At 47.4% G+C, this 22,693-nt stretch overlaps 1 protein-coding gene across 3 annotated transcripts in view; it reads left to right on the forward strand.

Moving 5' to 3' along the window:
• The window catches only part of LOC143329052 (zinc finger E-box-binding homeobox 1-like), a 57,784-nt gene that overhangs the window by 31,015 nt on the left and 4,076 nt on the right, over positions 1–22,693 (forward strand). For 2 of the 3 annotated variants that reach the window (XM_076744702.1, XM_076744705.1), the window contains exons 2-7: positions 8,331–8,510; positions 17,748–17,903; positions 19,024–19,226; positions 19,744–19,870; positions 20,134–21,938; positions 22,365–22,545. In XM_076744702.1, the coding sequence (XP_076600817.1) occupies positions 8,331–8,510; positions 17,748–17,903; positions 19,024–19,226; positions 19,744–19,870; positions 20,134–21,938; positions 22,365–22,545 (2,652 nt within the window). The remainder of the gene's footprint in view (positions 1–8,330; positions 8,511–17,747; positions 17,904–19,023; positions 19,227–19,743; positions 19,871–20,133; positions 21,939–22,364; positions 22,546–22,693) is intronic. The other variant, XM_076744704.1, reaches the window with a different exon arrangement.

Below are 22,693 nucleotides of genomic sequence, written 5' to 3' on the forward strand. Positions count from 1 at the left end.
TGTCCCCGTCTGGGGTGGGAGTCGAGCACTGGTCAGGAAATGCAGTGGATCTACAGGGTTGCTGTGAGCTGAATGCTGTGGGGAGGGGGGGGGGTGTAGGTGGGGGTGGGGCATGGAGGACTGGATGGGGGAGGGGCAGAGGCTGATCAGATCTATTGAAGGAGTTCAGGTCATTCACACACTTTCGTTCCCACACTGGCCAGTTTAATGGCCCGTCCTGAGTCCACTAACCGATGACATTATGTATGTCATGTATATGTAGTGATAAAATATCTTCATTTGTCATCAGGATAAAATAAACAGACTGGAATATCTGGGTTTGGATAATCCAGCAAACACTTTCTCGATTGATTTTTCAGAAAATCTATTCAGATTGTGATGAACTCACACACACACCGTCACTGGTGTTTGGTCATCAGAGCTCATCAACAAGCAGCGAGCAGACTGATTATAAACGAAGCATGAAAAGGTAAAGATCTTTAATTTACTGCCCTCTGTGGTCTGTGGTGGGAGTGACTGTGAGTTAGTGCCTCACTCACAGTTTAGTGTCTCTGTGAGTCCAAGACCAAGACCATTTCTCTCAAATATTGTTCACAAATCTGTCTGAATCCGTGTTAGTGAGCGCTTTGCCGAGGTGATCCCTCCCACCTCACAGGTGTGGCGTATCAAGATGCTGATTAGACAGCGTGATTGCTGCACAGGTGTGCCTTAGGCTGGCCCCAAAAAATGGCCACTCCAAACCAGTCTGGTGTTACCACCATTTGCCTTGATGTGTATATAGAAAATGTTTTAGATCTTTGAGTTCAGCTCATGAAAAACGGGAGAAAAAACAAAAGTGTCGTGTTTATATTTTGGTTCGGTGTATAAAATGCAGAGTATCATGCTGCATATGGAGGCTGTCCTGCACAAGATCTGTTTGCTATTAAATTCACTGATAGTCATTACATTTTGAATATTGTCTGATGAAATTGTTGACATTTTATTTGTAAAAAAGTCAGCACAGATTTCTCAGAGCATGAGCATGAACACTGGAAGCTGAACAGGTGAGCTGACTACCTGCGCCTGAAAGCTCACTGCTCAACATGTTATCTCTCATCTGTCTATTTTAAGTTGTGCTTTTATGGGAAGTCACCAAAGTCCAGGAAGTCACTTCCACAGTCAGGAAATAGTTCCAGCAGATTTTACTGAGTCCACCTCGCATGCAGTTTCAAGTCTCAGTGCAGATTGTGGTCCTGCTGCACAATCCTGAGGCCCTTCAGGTTCTCTGGAGCTCCTATTGTTGTGTGCTGAGGGCCCGACCGTGCAGAGAGACAGAGGCCTGATGTGGTCTGATTGAGCACCTGGGCTGAGCAGGAAGCAGCTGGAGACTCCTGATTACTCTGTGTACACACACACACACACACACACACACACGCAATTCCTGAAACATGTTCGGCTTCAGTGACTTACCAGGGTGAATTCTAAAGACTCAGTGTACAGTTATTAATCACACACACGCACACCGAGGTTTTCTCTTCCTCGCTGCAACAATCACACACACATGCATGAACCTACACGTGGCAGATGCTCTGTCTCTCCGGGAGGGGGGAGGGGGAGTCCCTCGCCTCTGGCTTATATTGCTGGCTTCAACTGGAGGGGCTTTCCTGTGTGTGTGTGTGTGTGTGTGTGTGTGGAGCTGGTGCATTTATAGCTCTGCAGCGTGTGCTCATCCAGAGGTTGTCAGCTGTATTAAGGCAAGGTGGGCATGGAAACCCGGCGTGGTTTGCCAGGGAAATAAGCGACCACACCCCTCCCTGTCCTCTCTGTGCAGATGACGCAGCCTCGGTCTTACCTCATGACGCTGACGCTTAGCAGACACCTCAGGATTATGAGTCAGTGCTTCATAGTTAACAGCTTCCAGTCCTGCATGGAGGAATGTTTTTATTCTGACGTAGCTGTACGAGAGGCAGCGGCGTGTGCTGAGGCCTTTCGACAGCGATAGCTTCCTGTTGCGTATTATGAACACAAACGAGCGATGCCGCTGCAGAGAAGACGATTAGCCTCTTCTGTTGTCTGTGGCTTTTATTACATCTGGAGGTCAGTTTGATGGTTGGTTGCTTCACAGCACCAAACAGGAAGAGGATGTCGTTCTTCCACTGTTCGCAGTATTTTTTCAGATTTCAGATCTGCTGGAAAATCACCACAGACTTGGTTATCCTGTTACGGCAGGAAGCAGCACGATTTGTGGGGAGTGTTGTCTTCTTTACAGATGCTTTAGCAGGGCTGCAGCCAAAGACCGTTATTGATGAATCTGATGATTAGTGGCTTAAACCAGCAAATGACACCATGCTTGCACCGTCTCAAATGTGAGGATTTGTTGATTTCTCAGTTTTATATCATTGTAAATAGAAAATCTGAGTGTTTGAGCCAACAAAAACTTTGGTGAAGGTGTCTCATGGCCTCTGGGAAACAACACTGGTCGTTTTTATGTCAGACTAAATTCTGATGACATAATTAAAAAAACACCAAAGAGTATTGAAAATAATCTTCACGTGAAGCCCTTGTTAACATGCGGTATGTTTATCTTCTGAAAAGCTGGACGTGTCGCCTTTAAGTGGACTGAACAGACAGCAGGACCAGGAAACGTGTGACTGTCCCTTTAAGTGGGCCGAGTCTCTCTGCAGCTGCTCACCATGTTAAAGTCTGGTCACATCTAGTAGCAGACAGACAGCTTTAGTGATGTACACTCTTGTGTCGCATACACACACACACACACACACACACACACACACACACACACAGTGAGGTAATTGTCTGTTAGGGGCTTGGCAGAGATCCCATGCTGCACAGCTGCACTGCCTCAATGCACACACACACACACACACACACACACACACAGTCAACTTGCCGTGGTCTTGTCATGCTGTCTGATGTTCTGCTCACGCGTTTTTCTTTGGTCAGGACTTTTCAATAACGCATCCTAAATAAATAAAGGAGTTGACTCATTTTCCGTCATTCATGCGCAGTAGAAGGAGTGTTTGCGCAGCTGTAGGTGCTAATCATCACGTCTTTAATATTTGATTGATGGTGATGAGTTATTGCTATCTGTTAGCTAGCTTGTACTGTTCCAGATCTGCAAAGCTAAGTTGATTGATGTCTTTAGCCGTGCGTGTGAGGCGGCTCTGGAGACGTCGGCCCCCCACTCTGGTCCAGGCTGATGGATTGGATGTTTGCTATGAAAACTGGTACATTCATGGTCCCCAGATGATGAATCCACGTGACTTTTGTGATCCGGTGGCTCATGTCATGTCGCACCACCGTGAGGTTCACATTTGAGGTTTTGAGTGAAATGTGTGTCGGATGGATTGTCATGACATTTGGTGCAGACTTTCATGTCTCTGTCAGGATAAATGTTAACAACTTCAGTCACCCATTACCTTTTAATCTTCGGGTTTAGTTCTGATTTGCAACTATTAGCATGCTAACGAGCTAAACTAAGAACATGGAGAGCGTTACAGCTGCTAAACAGCAGCATGCTAGCATAGCCATTGTGAGCATGTTAGCATAATGATGTTACCTTTTAGCTTGCGTGGCTGTGGGCCCTCAGCCTTGTTATGAAGGGCATTATAGTCCTGATATATCTGTCTATTTTTAGATTGCCCCCTCCCTTCTTCCCACAGCACAGCAGCCAACCTTTGACCCAGATACCAGGCCATGTGGTCCGTTCAGGGTTGTGTTATGGTCTGTCAGACACACATGATTTCCCCTCCAGGGTCACGTGTCCTGATGCGGGTCTGGCTCACTGATGCTGACACTGAGGAAGTCAGATGCTTTGCTGCTCCCTTAAAAAAACCTGCTGTGGCTGAACGCCGACTGTTTTTCCAAGAGGAACAGTTTGTAGGCATTATTTATTTCCTCCCTTTTCAGTCACTGAAATGTGAAAGGAACGATGAGTTATATGAAGGCAGTTCAGAGGATACAACTGTGTGCAGTTCACAGCAGATGCAGCGGCGCATTAAGGAGGATGCTTATTTACAGCAGCGAGTTTTGGAAGTCGCTGCTTGTGGTTCAGGAGTATTTTTTTTTTTAGCTCGAACATGTTTACTGAGGTGATTTATGTTGTTTATCACGGCTGGTGCTTGCTTGTTAAGGTCTTATTGCGAATGCTTTTTAAAATTTTAGTCAAACTGCCTGATTAAATGAAGGTTAGATGAAATAAAGTCAGATGAGGCGTACAGGATATTATGAATTCCATCCTCTCACCGCGTCTCTCTCTGTAACGTTTCCCTCGTTTTAATCGAGGGTAGATTCTCACCCTGCCAGCAAAGTGCTGCTGGCAGCACACCGAGCAGTTAAAGCACGCTTTGTTGTGCGGTGGAGCATGTTTCTCATTACTGGATGACTGGCTTAATGCAAGGTGTTAAAAAACAAACAAAAAAAGTTGATGTATGTCTGCCATTTCATGTTTGTACCCAGATGTGCTTGAAAACAGTGTCAGTTTTATATGAAAATGTGTTTGGACGCAGCGACACAGTAATATTGTTTTCTGTTTTACCACATTTGGGATAAATATTTGCTGAAAAATGAAGTGAATACGAGTTGGTTTACAAGTTCGTGCTGCAGATCTGGGCTGCTCTCCTCTGTGTTGCTTCTAATGCTCCTTTGCTTGTTTTATTACCTCTTCTGTAAGCTGCTGCAGGTTGGAGAGGCGCAGCGGACATGAGGTTTGTTGTTTTATCAGTGATATGAAACGCAGGGCCAGGCCTTCCAGCCAAACGCTGACTGAAACATGACTTCGCTCAAGGCGCAGGAAGAAGTCATGCTTCACGAAGGAGTTCAGGCCTGAAGTGGATGAAATCCTATCAGCGATCGGAGCAGTTTCAACCAAAAGAAATGTGAACAAACATTAGTTCGCAGTCATAATGAAGGAGGCTGTTATGAAGCAGGTTCTTAATCAGAGAGATGGATGGCAGGAAGGGAGGAATGCTATCGTCTAGACTTCCCTTTTCCTTTCTTAGCCGGCCTCTCCTCTGCTCAGACCTCCAGATGGAGGATTAACTGTTGACTTGATGCATTGTCGTGATGATGTGGACGGGTCGCTGTGACTCTCTGTCGAACACACACACACACACACACACACACACACACACACACGTTTACATCAGCATCTCTGTGAGGACACTCCTTTGACGTAATGCATACTTTAACCTAGTTTGAACCCTAAAGCCAACACCGAGACCAACACAAACACACACACAGGAAAAGTTGTTGAGACTTTTTGTCTCCTGCTCTGCTCACTGCCGCCCCCTGTCTGCCGCCATGGGACGTGCACGCTGGCCGAGGGAGCAGAGACAGCTCAGAGTTGGCAGGAATCCTGAATTCCTGCCTTATTTGTTGTCAGGCTGCGCAGCCATCGTCTTGTTTGTGTATCATTAATTGTCAAGATGCCTTCAGAGCATTTATTAGACTTGAGATCTCGCTGAAACTGAACCACGGCAGGGAAGGTTTGCTTCTCTAAAGTTAAGCATCTGACTTCAATACCCAGAAATCCTGAAGTCTAATGTCATTAAAACACACAAAGCGCGCTCATGTCTGCTAACCCGATCAGCCTGTAATCGAATCTGAGGAACGAGAGATGAGCGAAATCTAATGTTGCTGCTTTCAGCGTTCTCAGGACAGACTGACCGTTTGTTGTTGTTTCAGGTTCATTTTTAGGCTTTACTTCATCACTCTCTGGTAGAAAGCAGATGCATGTACTCCACTGCATAATTATATTTTCTCATCGCCAATTTTATTCAGATTCTATAAAACAACCCAGCAGATTAAGCATCACTTCATCAGCTTTAGTCATTATTTTTAATGAGAATATTATCTGACTGCAGACTCACTGTGATATTGTAAACGCTGAACACGGCAGTCTGACTGTATATTTTAAGACGTTCAGACTTCTCTCTCCCTTCCATCTGCTGGGGTTTGCATAAATGTGAATGGAAAAGTTGAGAAAGCTGTTGCAATCAAACCCTTAAAGTTTAGAAAGTGTATTTTAAGTCTTTAATTAGAAAGGTGTGTTCAGGTAAAAACTCAACTACAAAAACAGGGTTTGTGCAGACCAGTAATCTGATATCATTCTGACTTTTCATCCGACGCTGTTCAGCATTTCCATCAAAGTCTTTGATCAAATCCAATGAAGGAGTGAATGCAGAGTTCAGCATGAGCTTCATTTCTCTCCTTCATTCTTATAATCTGGAGCTCAGCTGGTTGTAGTTCCCTCCAGCAAGCGCTGTCAAGAATAACTCAGCAGAACACACACAGGCTGTTTATCTGAAAGTAAAGGCCTTTCTATTATTGGAACTGCCACAAGCCTGTCTGCTTAATAATGTGTGTTTTTGTCTGAATGAAGACAGACGCAGTTTGTTGATTTTCAGGAGCTCGCCGCCTGCCGTCGGGGTGTGTTTGGGCTGACTGTCTGCAACCTAGTTATTAACTCCTCAACTGATCTCCGTTTGGCCAAACCGCAGAGGTTTGCCCAAGTTACCGTTTAGGTTTTTGGTCACGTTGTGCACAGATAGTCAAATATTGATGTTCCGCTCACCATCAGCTGACTGTAGTGTGTTACTGCGGGACTGGAAGAAGTCGTTCTTTCTGTTCTGACTTGGGAGGCTGCTCCAGTCGTGCATCAACCCTTCCAACACACACACACACACACACACACACACATGCACATGCACACACACACATGCACACTGGTCTGTCTGGAGCAGTCGGAAGGCACCACATCACTCCTGGAGGGGTGACGTACAGTTGAAGTGTGTGTGTTCAGGGTGTGTTTTAGATGGTGGTATTGTATCTGCAGTGTGTGCATGCTTGCGTGTGTGTGTGTGTGTGTGTCTGTGTGTGTCTGTGTGTAATGCCTCGACTTGAGATGGCTTCCCATTTCATGCAGAGGTGCAGAACTACACTTAGTACACACACGTAGAGCTTGTTTTGTGGTTTGGGACCTGTGTGTGTGCGCGCACCTGTCACCTGTGAACAAACAACCCGAGCTTTCCTCCTCATTAGGCGTCTTCAGCACCTCCGCCAAGACGCACAGCTTCCCCGCGGAGAGGATATGGCTGCACACATGCTGACACTGAAAAGGCAATTAAATACCTAAAACATAGCGCTCATCATCGCCTCCATCTCCATGTACCTACATGTCCCCGTCACCTGCAAGTTTGTGCTAAACACACATCCCGCTAAAGTCATTCAGATCAGTCCAGTCGGTCCATTTTTCATCCTGAGCTCCCATTAAGAAGCTGTACCCCACAGACAAACTCACTGACTGCCGCACAGTGGAAAACAGTTTTGCTTTGTGAGGCTGATAAACAAGTGATTATTTTTCCCCGTGGCTGCAGTTTGCCCTTTTTTATGTCCTCAATGCAACGAAAGAGAAAGAAGTTGTGTGATGTGATGAAGATTGTGCGTCGTGGTTTTGAGCAAAGATTGGAGCAAATGATGGTATGAGGTCTGGATTTACTGCTTTACTTCATTCAGGCTTGTTGAAAATGTTCTGGTTTTGGCTGGTGAATTGATTTTGAGACATCAGAGTCGGAGGACTGATGCACCTGACCGCAGTCTCCTTCCTCACTTCATCTGCTTTTAACATGAAGAGACAGAAGATAACAGCAGCAGATTACAGGTACAGGTACTTGGCTGAGGTGGGCTAATTGAGGTGTCTTCTCTTATAGGTTAGCAGGTTATGTTTACACTTGGAGCACAGGTGCTGAAGATCACAGCATCATTCTAGCTGCTGTAATTGGCTTGTTATTACTGTAAATTTGCAGTTCACGATTGAAGGTCCGCGAGGCCACCATTGTGTTTCAGATCATCCTCTTCCTTTAACATACCTTTAACTGCATTTCAGAGTGGCTTCAAATTGGAGAATAAGATCCCACAATGCCGTCTTTATTACGTTTTCTCACACAAACTATCAACCAAACCAGCATTTGCCTCGTGGTGTATTCTTGCAGAACTCATTAAGCAGAGCACAGCATAAAGGGCTGTGTGGGTTTAATGTATCTATGCTGTGAAAGAGAGGCATGAACGAGGGCAGTCAGACTGGACTCCCTCATATTCAGGCTGTGCTTTCTCCTCATGCAGCTCAGATGCTGATCACATCGATGTTTGGCAGTTGGTAATTTCAGTTAATTGCCTTTATTCTGAATGCAAGTCGTAAATCAGACGCTGATTACAGCAGCGGGGTGCTGCGCCCTCGGCACTGCGAATCAGAGTGAGCGCTGTAAGGTGTAGCTGGTCTTACACTGAGTGCTGCATCTCAGGTCACCTTCCGTCTCTGCGTCTCCTCTCTGCAGTGACAGACTTCAACAATGGCTTGGAGGCCAGTTCAGACTCCGACGACGAGGACAAGCTACACATTGTGGAGGAGGACAGCCTGCAGGAGCCCGAGGTCGCCAACGCCGATGGGACCACGCCGCAGGACGGCCATGATGCCGCCGTAGCAGTATTACCCCACAATGGCTCCTTGAACGGAGGTGAGATGCCACGTGATTTTCATTCCTGCCTAATCTGTGCAGCATTTGTGTAAAAGTAAATGTAGGTGACTCTAGGCTGGACTTTAAAGATCGATCTTCATTTCATCTGTTTATCGTGGGAAGCTTTGTTGAGCACGTTTGTTCTTTCTCAGTAGTGCCCTCTTTCAGATCCACATAGTGACACACGCTCTCTGCTGGGAGCTTCCCAGTACACCCACAGGCTTACACAAGCTGTCTCCACACGTCTCTGCAGGGAGATAAGTTGAAGTTTTACCCGCCTTGGTAGCAGCAGATCAGCGAGGTTAGAGTGTCCTTTTAATCATCTGCAGAGTTGAATCAGCAATACTGAACTGTAGCCTGTTTCTGTGACATACTTCAACTGGATTCTCACCGCCAATAATTTGTCCATATGTGTAATTAATCTCCATCACTGCTGTAGATGAACCCTCAAAGGTACGTTAATAATGGAGCCAGCTCAGTGTATGGAAGTGCCTTCGTCTTTGTACGCGTTGGCTCTTCTGTTTCAGTAGAAACATTAGAACAGGTGGTGAGATTATCCACGCAACTGTTGTCAAGTGGAACCAAATCAGGACAGAAGCAGACTTGTGTTCACTGCGGTGCTTGTGCATTCTTGTGTTAGTACATCCACCGCGCAGTTCTGCAGGTCCATAACGTGATGTCAAGATGCCGCCCGGATAAAGACACGTAAACGGAGCGCTCCGCCGCCGGCGTGGAAAAGCTGGAGGCGCCAGTCAGCTGAACGCGGTCACAGCTCGGCGTGGTGTGACATTTTCAGATCAACAGAGGAGTCAGGAGGAGTTGAGCAAATGAGAGCATGTGAAGGAGGGAACATGCGAGGTATGCAGACAGAAAGAGAAAGAGACAGAAGGAGGGAAGGTAAGCGTGTCTGAGGAACACACACGCTTCAGTGACGCCTTAAATAGTGTAGAGTCCCTCCAGTCATGCAGGTTTTTCTGTGTATCAGCTCTCACATCCTTACCAGCAGACCCATACATCCCCTAACAGGATAACACACACGTAGTACAAATATTCGCAGGCAGCTCACACACTCTTTGGCAGTACTGCATCCTTCACACCAGCCATGTGATGAGTTCCCTGTTCATGACTTCACTCTGGCTTCTTACTTTTTAACTAACCAGAAATCGCTCCTGTTATTTCTGTCACGTCTTTGTTGGCGCCGCCGCACCGTCTGCGCTCTGCATACGCGACCCTTATGTGATGCAACTTTTGCAGCCGTGACAGAAAATAATGAAGCGATGAGATTCCCGAACAGAGCGGAGGTAGACGCTGATATCTGGGTCAGCTGTTTGAAAGGCTCAACCTCTTTCTCTCAGTTTTTGTTGTTTGGTATCACAGCGCCCGTTTGCTGCTCGGCTTCACACAGCACGCAGCACAATGCAAATACAAGAGATGCTCAGATGAGATTACTGCTCAGATGAAAGTGATGGCTGGTGAAGTGAAAATCAGAGCGAAACTGTAATCCAGTCAAGCAAAGACGGGAAGCTTACAGTAAATAATAGTGTATATAGAAAATGCAGCTGTTGTGCTTTGTCAAGAGCCTGATTTTTAGTACATTAATATTGATATTTTAGTGTTGTTTAATGTTGATGGACATGCTTAATACGTGTGTTAATCTTTCCCTGTAGGAGGTTTCTCTGTATTTCAGCCTCTGCAGGTCAAATTTTTCATTATATGCAGAAACAGCTTTAGATCAGTGAAAGGCCGCTTCGTGCTGAGATGCAGGTTGATAGTTGTGAGAGAAACGGTGGTCTTTGAGTGAGACCGTGGACCAAATTCTCAGAAAGTCAGAAACTTCGGGGCAAATTCTCACAATCCAGCTGCTGCTATGAGCCACATTTACAAACCAGCCAATCAGAATACAGCAGGAAATGATGCGCCGGCTGACCAGGCTGATGTGTTTCCGTCTTAATGCTCGGATTCACCAGGTGTTCAGTCTGACTGAGACGTTATCGGCTCCGTCTCGCAGCGTGGCACCGAGCCTGCACGACCACATCTGCCGTCTTCGCCGCTGATGACTCGCTTGCCTGCGCGCACCTACCTGCTCTCTCTTTGATCAGATTAGTTCAGTCCTCCTCTCGGCCTTGGGGAGCGTCACGTCCAGATGTTTGGCTCTCATCTCGTCTCCGGCTCTCTGCGCGGCACGACGTCCTCGAGGCCGATCTGCCCACGGCGCACATGCGCACTCTCACGTGATTGAACTCCTTCCTCTTTATCTCTCGCTGACAGAACGCTGTGATGAGCTTCATCACGCCCCGTCATCGCTGTCCTCAGGCTGCTGTCTGAAGTCAGGAATTAAAGATCTGAGATGATGGATAGGACTTAATAATCAGTCAGGTTATCCTCCCTCTGTATTTACAGAATTTGTTGTTCTTTGCTGCATAAAATAACTCACTAACAAGGGAAAACACCTCCTAAAACCTGTTTTAAAATGCATCTAATATTTCTATTGCGACATCTTATGAGTACACTTACTTTAATGATCAGTTAATCTGCTGATGATGGATTGATTCATTGTTTGGTCCATGAAATGTCAGAGCCTTTAACAGTGTCCTAAACCCTGGGCTGAAGTCCTGAAATACATTCAGTTTACCATCACACAAGACAAAAAAAAGCCCCAGTACTTCACATTTGAGCGGCATGAGCAGACGATATTCGACATATGATGCCTGAAAAACGACTCCCAACAATTACTCAATCTTCAAAATCACTGCAGATTATTTCTCTATTGATTGACTAATAATGTCAGCGGTACCTGAGTTCACATGATTCCAGTGTGTCGTACGTAAAGACAGGAATCGACTGAGGTATTAGTGAAATAATGTTTTAATGAGCTTCCTCATTAGCAGAGCTGGGATTGTGTTTGACTGTGGGGAGCTGAGTCAGCTGAAGTGCCTGTTGTTTGTCTGTGCTGACAGGTTTTATTTGCACTGCACAGCCACTTGTAGATTAACACAGAACAGGTTTAGTCATGCGGGATGCATCCACTCCGCTTTCTTAAACACAGTTGGACCTTAAGTCTCTTATCAATCAATTTCCTGCCGTCCTCCCTCTTATTCTGCGCATTTGTGGTTTCAGAAGTTTCACCAGCTGCAGGAAGCGCACAAAGAGAGACTTTTTTTTTGGGAGCTTTGTGCTTTCATTTTGATTTTCAAATTAGCTTTCGTTTCACTTCCAGACAGCTCGAGAAAGCTCTTTAAAGCTCTTAAATTTAAACCTCCGGATAACCCACGGTGAGAAAGTTTGCAGGATCAGCGCGGCCCGTACGAGCGGCCTTTCAAACACACGACACACCTCGGCATACACACCAAACAGCAGGAGCAGCGGCGGATACAATGAGCAGAGGCAGAACCGAGTCTGCGTTCGACGGCGGAGATTGATTGGCTCGTGTTTACGCCGCTTCAATGCCCTTTTAATCCTCGATTCCCCACAAACAGCTCAGCCTACGCAAGCATCTGCCTTCATTTCAACAGCAGTGGGTTAGAGCCAAGCAGGAAATACTAAAACCATGGAGACGGCGAGAATGTGACACTCAGAGATATTGCTCTCAAGGCTTGTTTCATTGTTTCTGAATAAAGCCTTACATGGTGTGAGCCGTGCTCATGAGCGCCGCTCGCTCTCTTCCACTTTGTTTCCCTCCCTCTCTCGCCTCTCTCCTTTCTCCTCTGTGTACCTGCTGTTTTGCTTCAGTCACTGATCCCTTTTCATCTCTTTGTATTCTTCCACCCAGCTTGCCTCTTGCCTTCTTCGCCTTTGTTTTCGCCTGTTTTCCTCTCCCCTTCTCCTCGTTGCTTTCTGCTCAGAATGCAGCTTCAGATATGGTGTGAAAGCCTCTCCTCGGCGTTTGAAGCGATAGGTGCTGCTCCGACTTTGGATATTATTAGCCGTTAATTATCCACAGAGGGTTTGCTGAGCTTGTTGTTGTTCTGTGAACCTTGACATTAACTTATTTGACTTTTTTTTGGACAAACTCACTTCTCTAACTTTTCAGGCCTCGTCCTCTCTTTGCTGTGGCAGGTAGGACAGCGTAGTTATCACTTTGTTGGTTTGTCAGCAGGATTGTGGAAAAACTACTGGCCCAATTTGTATGAAACGTGGTGGAAGGATGCAGCAGCAGCTTAAAATCCAGGCAGTAAAGTTCATCAGAGACAAAACGAGCCAAATGTGGACGTACGATGACTCCGCGTCACAATCCGCATTCACAGGTACCAGTGATCCTGTCAGGCTTCATACAGCAAGCAGTCGTTACGGAGCGTCGGGAAAGTGGTTTCACAGGAGAACCAGTACAACACCACCACAGCTGTGCCTTAAATACACACATATCATACAACTAATTACACTTTCACTCACGTACAAATGTGAACTGTCAGCAGTAAACTCCACCGGAGAGAAACATGTGTTTATTGTTGTAATGGGTTCACGTTAAAAAGTGAATATTGGCCGATATATCAGTGTTGGAAGTCATCTTGTACTGATTGATATCAGGTTTGGCCTCTGATATCCATTACTTTGTAAACTCTCCAGATAAGCTGTGCAAATATATGCATTATAATTATGGTTACTGTGAGGTCTGAGGTCTGGCCTCATAATTGGCTCTGCATAATCAACCTGATCCAGATAACCAATATATAACACTGGTGCTACGAGTGAGTCACCAGTGCTGTCGTTGATGTCTGATAAAATATCGGGGGATGATGTGGAAGAGACAAACAACGACAAAGACGCCTGTTAGTCGTTGCATTTCGTATTATGGTCACATGTCATGTCCCCATGATCAGCTGTAGATTACCTCTCATTCATTTCTGTAGGAAAACTGGAACCAGCGCAGTCCTCCTGGAACCACAGCTGGTTCGGCTGCAGCAGCCTGTTCATGAGCACGTCAGCAGAGATGTGAAACCTGGCTCTGTATTAACTCAACTTATGATCTTCTTCTTTCCGGACGCTGCGTGGACTTTTTGCTGTTTGCCGTTGTCGCCTGTAGCACTTTGGGTGTAAAGCTGTGAGTCCAGAGTGGAGCATTACACTGCTGAGCTGAGAGAAACAGTCCATTTATTGCCTGAGTGCTGTGTTTTTCAACCCTTAACCTTCACTATCAGCTGCCTGTCATGGTAATAATGTAGGATTGTAAACTTGTGTCCCCATTTTAGTTACTCTGCAGCTCATAAGAGCAGTTAAATACCTGACGACATGAGTGCAACTAAAGATGTTTTTTAGGTGAGATGAACACGTTTCTGGAAAAACGCTGATTTTTTTAATGGTGGATGGAGAAGCTCAGGGAATCTGATCAGTTCCTTTGGGGAACTTAAGCAACAGCGACCGTTAGAGGAGTGCACCGTAATGTATTTGACTTGAGTCATGCGTTCATGACATTACCTGTCGTGTTCAACTGCACCTGCAGTAGAAACCAGCCTGCTCACTCCTTTAGAAAAACATTAACAAACCAGGAAGGAGTAACGTGTGCAGCGTGTGTGGAGGAGCTCCGCCGGCATTGGAGGGAAGTCATGGAAAAGTCGTGAAATGTTGCAGCGCCGTAGAGCCACGTCGGGAACCCTTCAAAGGCTGATATTTTTGGACCGTCTGACTTTGGCTCTTTTCTTTCCTCCCCCATCGGAGGCGAGAGGAGAAAGCAGGGAGAGCAGCTGGTGTTGAATTGGTCCTCTGGTGAGAGATTAGTGTCTGCTACTCCCCCTGCAGTCTGGGCCGCACTGCAGCTCCAATCCATCCTGCCTTATAAATTCACCACGGACTCACAGTGACAGGTCCTGGCAAGGTATACAAGTGCAAAGCTCTGCGTGTGCGTCTGTAGTGAGTGCTGGTGCTTGTGAATAACCCTGCAGGTGTGTGCGTGCGTGTGTGCGCGCCTGTGCACATTGAGTGTGTGAGAGTGTGTGCGCACCACATGATTTCCTGTTTTCATTCCATTCTGATATTCCACATGTGTGTGTTGCAGGGTCCTGGTCGTCATTACCGCGTGGCTTTTTGCGAGGCATTAAGTGTAATTGTAGAGTGTGGTGGGAAAATATGCAGAGAGGTGTATCAGTGAGGGAGGAGGAGGGTGAGAAGGAGGTCGGACGGAGGGGAAAGGAGGGAGGTGAGGGGCAGAATGAAAGAAAGGCAGAGGAGGGAATTTAAAGAAAGGATGAAGGTGAAGAAGAGGCCGATGGTGGTGGAAGTTAGAAGAGATGAGAGGAAGCATGTGAGGAGAGAGAAATGAGGAGGAAGAGGTAGAACAAAGGGGTGAAAGAGAGATGGAGGGAGGGGAAGTTAGCAAGGTGGGAGAGAGAAGAACAAAAGGAGGAGGAGGAGGAGGAGAGGGGAGGTACGAGTGAGACGCCATCCATAAAAAACCTGAATCAGTTCGAAAATGCTGCTCTTGTTGTCGTTGTTGTTGTTGTTGTTGTTGTAGAGATCTGTGTCCACAGTAAACGCCCAGACAAAAGGAAAATCTCCTCCTGGCAAACAACAAAACGTGCATCGCAGCTAAGATCTGTGAAGCTGCAGCGATTGGTCGACGGGCAGAAAATTCACAGGCATCTATTTTGATGACTAATCGTTTAAGCCAGTTCAAGCGTCTCAGTCTTAAGATGTGATGAGATTGTAGCCTGAATGTCTGTGTGTTTGAGGCTGCTGGCTGAACAAAAACAGCAAAGACTAAATGCAGGTCAATAACATTAAAAAGGTTGATTACTGAGAGCGTCTCAGGACAGGAAGTTGTCCTCTGAACTCTTCAGATGAATCCAGCTCTTCTTTTTTTTTCAGGTGTTAAAAATGTCGGCTTAGTGTGGAGGCCAAAACGGAGAGAACAAGACGTGTTTTTAAAGCGATCTGGCTTGGAGGAGGCGTTTCAATGGTCCACAGCACAGATCTGCTTCTATTTTAATCAGTCCATCTGTGCACAACAGCTCGCCGCGCTCGTGATGCACGCGGAGAAGTATTTTTACGCCTCAAGTCTGCTTTCTTCCAGTCATCGTGTGTTGGACTGAGCGCTGCTAAAGCACAGCCGGCACGAACTCAGTGCTGTGCATCAAAACGTCCAGCGTGCAGACAGACGGCAGCGAAGCAGCAGTGCAAGGAAAGGTAGAGATGAGGAGAAAGAGGGGAGGCGAGGAGAGAGGAGAGAAAGTCAGAGGGATGAATAGAAGGAGAGAGAAGAATGAAAGGTAGATAAGTGTGTCTGCGGGGGGAAGGAGAGGCTTGGAAAGCTTTCGGATGAGGTCATGGGAAGCAGAAATCTGTGTGTTTAAAATGAGGCTTAACAGGGCTTGGCCTGGTCCCGCCTCCTCTCACACACACACTCACACACACACACACAGCTGCACCTGTCCCCGACAAGGCTCAGCAGGAAGAGGCGTGGCCGTTGGCACCGGCCCTGCCCACGTTTAAAATGGCTGATGTCCATGGCAGCGCTGGTCACAGTCTCACCTCACGGCCTGGTCCAATCGGTGTTTTCACACGCAGAGAGTGAGGTAACGTCTCTGCTCCTCTGTTGTTAGAAAGATGATTATAAAACACAACGCCAGATCAGAAACACGTCTGTCCGAGCCAATCAGAAGCAGACGATGACAAGAACATTTGTTGATAAGGCGTCTTTGGAAACAGTGTCGTGTGAGGAGCTTTACATCAAGGGTAAAACATTTTGAGACTGCATGACAGATGGAAGACACTATCCAGTTGCATTATGGGAAATGTAGGATCCAGTGTTGTTGGAGCTTGACCCATTCGGTAATAGGAACAAGATGTCTCAGCCTCTGTGGCTTCAGACAGCTTCATGCTGTGCTGAACGGCTGTGGTGGCCTTTAAATTCGGACATGAACGTCTTTTGGTTTGAACCTGACAGCTGATCCTAAACTGATGCTTTCTGTTTTTACCTTTCACCTTTGCCGTTAGCTGCTCTCCATTGTACATCTTGATAGAGTCGACTGAACACACTGATCGTATGAAAGGTAAAGTAATAAAAACCTCCCTTTCTGCTCTATAAACACCCAGATATCACTAACAGCTATTTCCAGCCTTTATGTCAAACGTGTTTACATCTCAGTGCGCACAGTGTGTGCTGAACCAGTCCAGACATTCAGCCTGATAACACTTTTACGTGAGTTTGTGAGCCTGAGCCTCGCTGTCTGACTCTTTCCTGAGGTTAATTTGAATGGAGACGTGTCTTTGGTTTAGATGGAGGACAGACCGGCAGCGTCGTACCGCCGTTACCTCCCCGTGTCACTCTCCTCTGAAGTGCCACGTTAGAATGAAAGCCAGCCGTCTAATTATTCCTCATAAGGCTCATTATTTCTCTTTAAAAGCCGACCAGCTGTTCAGGTGAAGTCAGACATCAGACAGTCGTGTTGCTGTGGTATCATAGTACGAGTTCTACGTTAGAGTGGTTTATTCAGCTGTGCTCAGGGCTGCTTCCTGTTATAAAGAAGATTTTTTCAGTAAATATCGTCCCACAGGTCAGGGCTCTCTGCACATTTCAGCCATTACACCAACAGCAATGTTTGGTATTTTTCTTTTAACCTTAAGCTGCTCAGTAATTTTGCTCTTGAAAAGGTCAGTGGACCAAGCTGTGGGTTGCGTTCTTGTGTGGCTCTGGAAGTGTTAGCACAGAAACGGGGTCTCGAGGAGTCATGAAAGCTGAATCGCTGGAGTGGTTTCAGCTGAATGTTCCTTTCATCGTTCTCATCTTTGAATGTGGGAAACCTTCGTGGCTGTTTGTGCTCTTCAGACGGGTTTTGCCTTCTCTTGCAGGTGTGAAGAGTTTTAAATGTTTGGCACGTGTTCTAGCTGTCAAAAACTCCCGAATTCCAACACGATAACGTTGAATAAGTTACTCAGAGACATTTTGTTAATTTTAAAAATGTTTTTGTTGTCTATTTTGGAAAGTTGCACTCTCCAGGCTTTGATTTTAGAAATATGAATTGCAGACTTTGCAGAAACTTGAGGTGAATGTTTGTTTGAAGAGAGCAATGTGCTCATTACAGGTAATTATTAAGAAGCCATTTGCTGCCCTCTAGTGGTGACGCTGCAGCACAGCATCACATGCAGCTGCTGATTCTTTAAGTTAAAACGTGAAGGAAAAATCAGCCAATCCAGGAAGTGTATTCACTTCGTTCCACTGTGTCTGATGAAAACTGAAAATTGTTTTTCTTCAGAGGAACATGAAGGATGGAATCCTGAACATTGTCTGTGTGTGTGTGTTTGTAGTGAAAGAAGAGTGTGTGTCAGAAGAGGAGGAGGAGGAGGAGGTGAAGGACACTCTAGTGGAGGAGATTCTCCAGCAGGGAGACACAGCCATCATCTATCCTGAAGCCCCAGAGGATGAGCAGAGTCCGGCAGAGACAGGAGGCGCTGATGAAAACGGTAACGTTTAACACCCAAAAATCCTTTGTTTTCTGAATGTTCACACGTGATTATTTCAAGGTAAAGCTTCATTATACAACTGAGAAGGCAAAAAGGTCTGCTCACTAATGCAGGGGTGGACAAGCGCTTCTGCTGAAACATAACGGCAGCCGTATGCTGGTTCAGACGACACGGTTTCAGCCCGATTTTGAGACGATTTTGTCGTGGCCGACGAATCACCGGCGTCACAATCGGGCGCCTGTACTCGTGTACTGTGACGTGCAAAATGAGCTGTCCTCTGGGACGCCCCATGACACCCCGATACTAAGACTAGCATGTCAGACTGCCACGAGACGTTTCTGAGCGTTGACCAATCAGGTGCTCTCTCCAGAGTGCAGTCAGGTAACCATGACGTGGAGGAGGAGGAGGAGGAGGAGGAGGAGGGATGCTGAGGTTGCTGCTGTCAGATGGGACAGCGAACGAGAGGAAAAGTTCGTTGAGCTGTGGCAACAGTCCCTCTGCCAGTCTGACGTTTCCTCGAGGGAGAAGTCAGAAAAGACAAATGTTGGCGAGAAGCAGCGGAAGCTCTTCATCAGCCGGCGAGTCGCTGCTGAGCTGTCATAACATTACCCCGGTCCAAACTGTGGGAATGTGCTCGTCATTACTAATTCCAGGACGTTAAAGTAGCCTGTTTGATGCAGCCAACACAGCCGAGCTGCTGCTGGTAGAATAAGTAACTGCAAATAAAATTACAAGATGTGAAAGTCGTTGGAACTGTCCTAATTCTGCGTTTGATTTTAATGTTAAAGCACATCCAATGACGTTTTCTCTTTCTTTTTTTGGTACAAGACCGTCAGCATCACACACAACGCGTCCGTCACTTTGATTGACAGCCTCCTCACCTGCCTCCCCGATGACATCTGAACTTGTGCGTGATCGGTCAGAGTCATACGTGTAGTCTTGCCAGTCACCCGAACAAGACACGTCAAGAGTTTCTGGCAGTGTGATCGTTAAATCTGACGTGGTGACCATCATTTAAGACAAAAAAAAAAAAAAAATCGTGTGGTCTGAACCAGCCTCAGTCAGATGAAGGATGTGAGCTCCACCCTTCACGTCCCTCTCCCTGCTGTCTCCGTCACAGGCACCCCAGACTCCTTCTCCCAGTTGCACACTTGCCCCTACTGCTCCCGGGGCTACAAGCGCAACGCCTCGCTGAAGGAGCACATCAAGTACCGGCACGAGACCAGCGAGGACAACTACAGCTGCTCGCACTGCAGCTACACCTTCACCTACCGCTCGCAGCTGGAGAGGCACATGAGCCACCACAGGGGCACCAGGGAGCAGGTAACGTCAGAGCCTGCAGGCGGCGTGTGTCTTTAGGAGAGTCTCAGATGTAGTCAAATTAATGAGCGTTGTTTGTACTCTTATATCAGCTGTACTAGACACATTCGCAGTACCTTCATGTTTAAACTGAAATTTGGTGGTTTTATTTTGGTTTTGCGAGCGCTGATGAATACATTGACTTGTGGGTCTCCTTTTTCATGCGCTGTGATTTGTTATTCATTCAAAATCAACATGCAGCTTTTGCAGTCTTCAGTAACAGTAACTTCATTAACAAAATCCTCTGCATCCACAATCAGTGTTCCTTTAAACCTTTGACCGACAGTAAAACTGGAGAAAATGTAAATCTTTACTGTCTTTTTTAAGAGCGTCAAAGCTTTCGCTCTGTTGATGAATACCAAGCAGCTCACGCTAACAGCAGAAACATGAAGGCTCTGCAGTTATTTCACCACATGGAAACATCCGGACACGCTGCAGCTCAGCAGTTTGGATTTCACTGAATTTCTTTTGTGTGTCTCAGCGTCACGTGTCCCAGTCGACAGGAGGATTAGAGGGAACAGGTGGAACCCGCAAGTTCAAGTGTAGCGAATGTTCCAAGGCCTTCAAGTATAAGCACCACCTGAAGGAGCACCTGCGCATTCACAGCGGTGAGTTGTCACTCTCACTCTCTCTCTCACACACACACAGTCAGTCCACAACCTGACAGAAGGTTTTTTTTTTTTTTTTTTTTAGATAAAGGACATTTAATGCTTTTACCTCTGAACTAGTGTTTTGGTTCTTGTTTTTGACGCTCATTACAAAGTGCTGTGAAGCCGTCGAAGAGGAAAGCAGCATTCAAGACATTTTTAAAGTCATTAAAATACTAACGAACCAAACTTAAGCTGTGTCCTTCTCTGTGTGCTCCTCTCAGGTGAGAAACCATATGAGTGCTCAAACTGCAAGAAGCGATTCTCCCACTCAGGCTCCTACAGCTCCCACATCAGCAGCAAGAAGTGTGTGGGTGCAGCATCTCCGAATGGCGTCCCTCAGTTGTCAATCAAATCCCCTCCACCCACCACCCAGACCACGCCGGTTGTAATTGCTCCAGCCCGCGTCATCCTTAAAGAGAAGACTGAAAGCAAACCCCTCCAGGAGCAGCTCCCCGTCACCCAGATCAAATCTGAACCTGTGGAATACGAGTGCAAGACGGTGATGGCGGCACCGGCGACCTCAGCCGGTACCAACGGAGTGGTGAACGGGGGCACGGCGCAGCCAGCTGTGGTTCCAGCTGCGACGCTGCCTCAGGGTGTGGCGATGGTCGTCCCGACGGTCGGCCTGATGTCGCCCATCAGCATCAATCTGAATGACTTGCAGAATGTGCTCAAAGTGGCGATGGACGGAAACGTGCTCAGGCAGGTGCTGGGTACCGCGAACGGGGTGGTGACGCAGGGCAAGCAGGGGATTATCGTGCAGCAGCCCCAGCAGCAGATCATCAGCCTGCCGGCCTTTGTGGATCACGACGGCACCACAAAGATCATCATCAACTACAGCATCAGCCCCGCGGCCGCCACCACTGCCACTACCCAGCCCGCGCCGCCTGTTGCCAAAAACAACCCCTCCCCCACTGTCACCGCTGCTGCAGCCCCCACCCCCACCAAAACAGATAAACCCTCAACCCCAGAGGTGGCCGACCTCACCATCGTGAAGACGGAGCCAGAATCAGTGCCCATCGCGGAGACAGAGGCAGTCACGCAGACAGAAGTGAAAACTGTTCAGACTTCAGACGCCCAAACAGCTCCGATGCCAAAAGTCAGCAGCACCAGTACGTGTTTACTATGCGACGACTGTCCGGACAACCTGGAGGCGTTACACCTCCTCCAGCACCGCAAAGCCGCCAACGGGGAGGCCGTGGACTCCGCAGCTCTGGACCCCTCGTTCGCTGATCTGCTCAGCGAGGCGGGGGTGACGCTGGAGGAGCCGCCTGTGGACGACCTCCTCTCACTCCTCAAGACCTACTTTGCCTCCAACGCCAACCCCAGCGAGGAGGAGCTGGCGAAGATCTCAGAGTCTGTCAGTATTCCTGTGGATGTGGTCAGGAAGTGGTTTGCCAAGATGAACTCTGGAAAAAATGTGGGTAAATACCGCAATAACGCTACAGCCGTTTCCAAAAAGACTGAAACCGCCAACTCCAGCTCCGCCGACGCCTCCAATCAGAATGGAGAGGCAGAGGAAGACGGCGCCCAGGAAACATCCAACAAAGCCTCACCAGAATCTGGAAACGCTGCTCTGTCAGACTCTTCACCACTAAGCCTCAACGCCGGGGACCTTGTCATCATCAAAAGGGAGCCAGAGGACCCTGAGGCCCCCGACTCGCAGGCAGAGCCGCTTGACCTCTCCCTTCCCAAACATATCGCAGCGGCGTTGGAAACAAAAATGGCCGCGCCCCCCGTCAAGCAGCAGGAGCAGCCCCTGAACCTGACCTGCCTGAGGAAGGAGCAGCTGGAGAGTCGAACCGTCTACGTCACCACGCCGCAGACAGGAAGACCCGTCAACATCGTCACCGCAGCGCAGCTGCCCACGTTAGTGGCCATCGCCGGTCAGGGCACGGTGGGCTGTCTGAGCGCCATCAACACCACGTCCAAACGCACCATCCTCATCCCCCAGCTCACCTACACCTACGCCACTACGGCCGGCAGCGCCGCTGGAGCAAAGACCGTCGTGCTGAACGGCCATAAGGTTGGTCGAGTTAAACATTATGTCCAGAACAGAAAATCCTCGTGAGGTTTTGACAGTTTCACAGTTAATCTGTCAATCATACTTCTCATTGATTAGTTATTATAAAATGTCACAATGTTGCTTGTTTTTGTCTGAAAGTCTTAAACCCAAAGACATTTAATCCACGAAGGCATCAAGCCAAGGAAAGCAGCCGATACTCATGTTTGAGAAGCAGCTTGATGACTTAAAGGCTTAAACAGTTCATTAATTTTCAACGTGTGACTTCTTGAATGCAAACATCTGTTTGTTTCAGGACTGTAATACAAAGAGATTTCTACATTAGCGCTGATCGTCCAGTTTGAGCATTCAAACAGCTGATTTTCTTCACTTTCAGTCAGCCACACATTACATCATTTGACCCTAATGATAAGATTCTTCCATTCACAGCAGGAGAAGAAGCCGGACAGCAGCTCCGACAGCGTTTCCACAGCGGAGGAGCAGAACGACGCAGATTCGGCCACACTGATGAAGAAGCGGCGGCTGGAAAACGGCGTCTACCCCTGTGACCTTTGCTGCAAAGTCTTCCAGAAGGGCAGCTCCCTGCTCAGGCACAAATACGAACACACAGGTATGCTCTAAAGCGACCTCAGACAAAGGAACGCGTTCTGTCAATGGTGACCGAGAGGGGCGCCTCAAATCTCTGTGCTGAGTGAACACTGACGCCGTCGTTAGTTAGCTTCACTGCACGAGTCCGAGAAGTGTTTCAAAGGAAAGTT

Source organism: Chaetodon auriga, chromosome 12 (genome assembly GCF_051107435.1).
Source record: "Chaetodon auriga isolate fChaAug3 chromosome 12, fChaAug3.hap1, whole genome shotgun sequence".
In the NCBI taxonomy this organism is placed as follows: Eukaryota; Metazoa; Chordata; class Actinopteri; order Chaetodontiformes; family Chaetodontidae; genus Chaetodon; species Chaetodon auriga.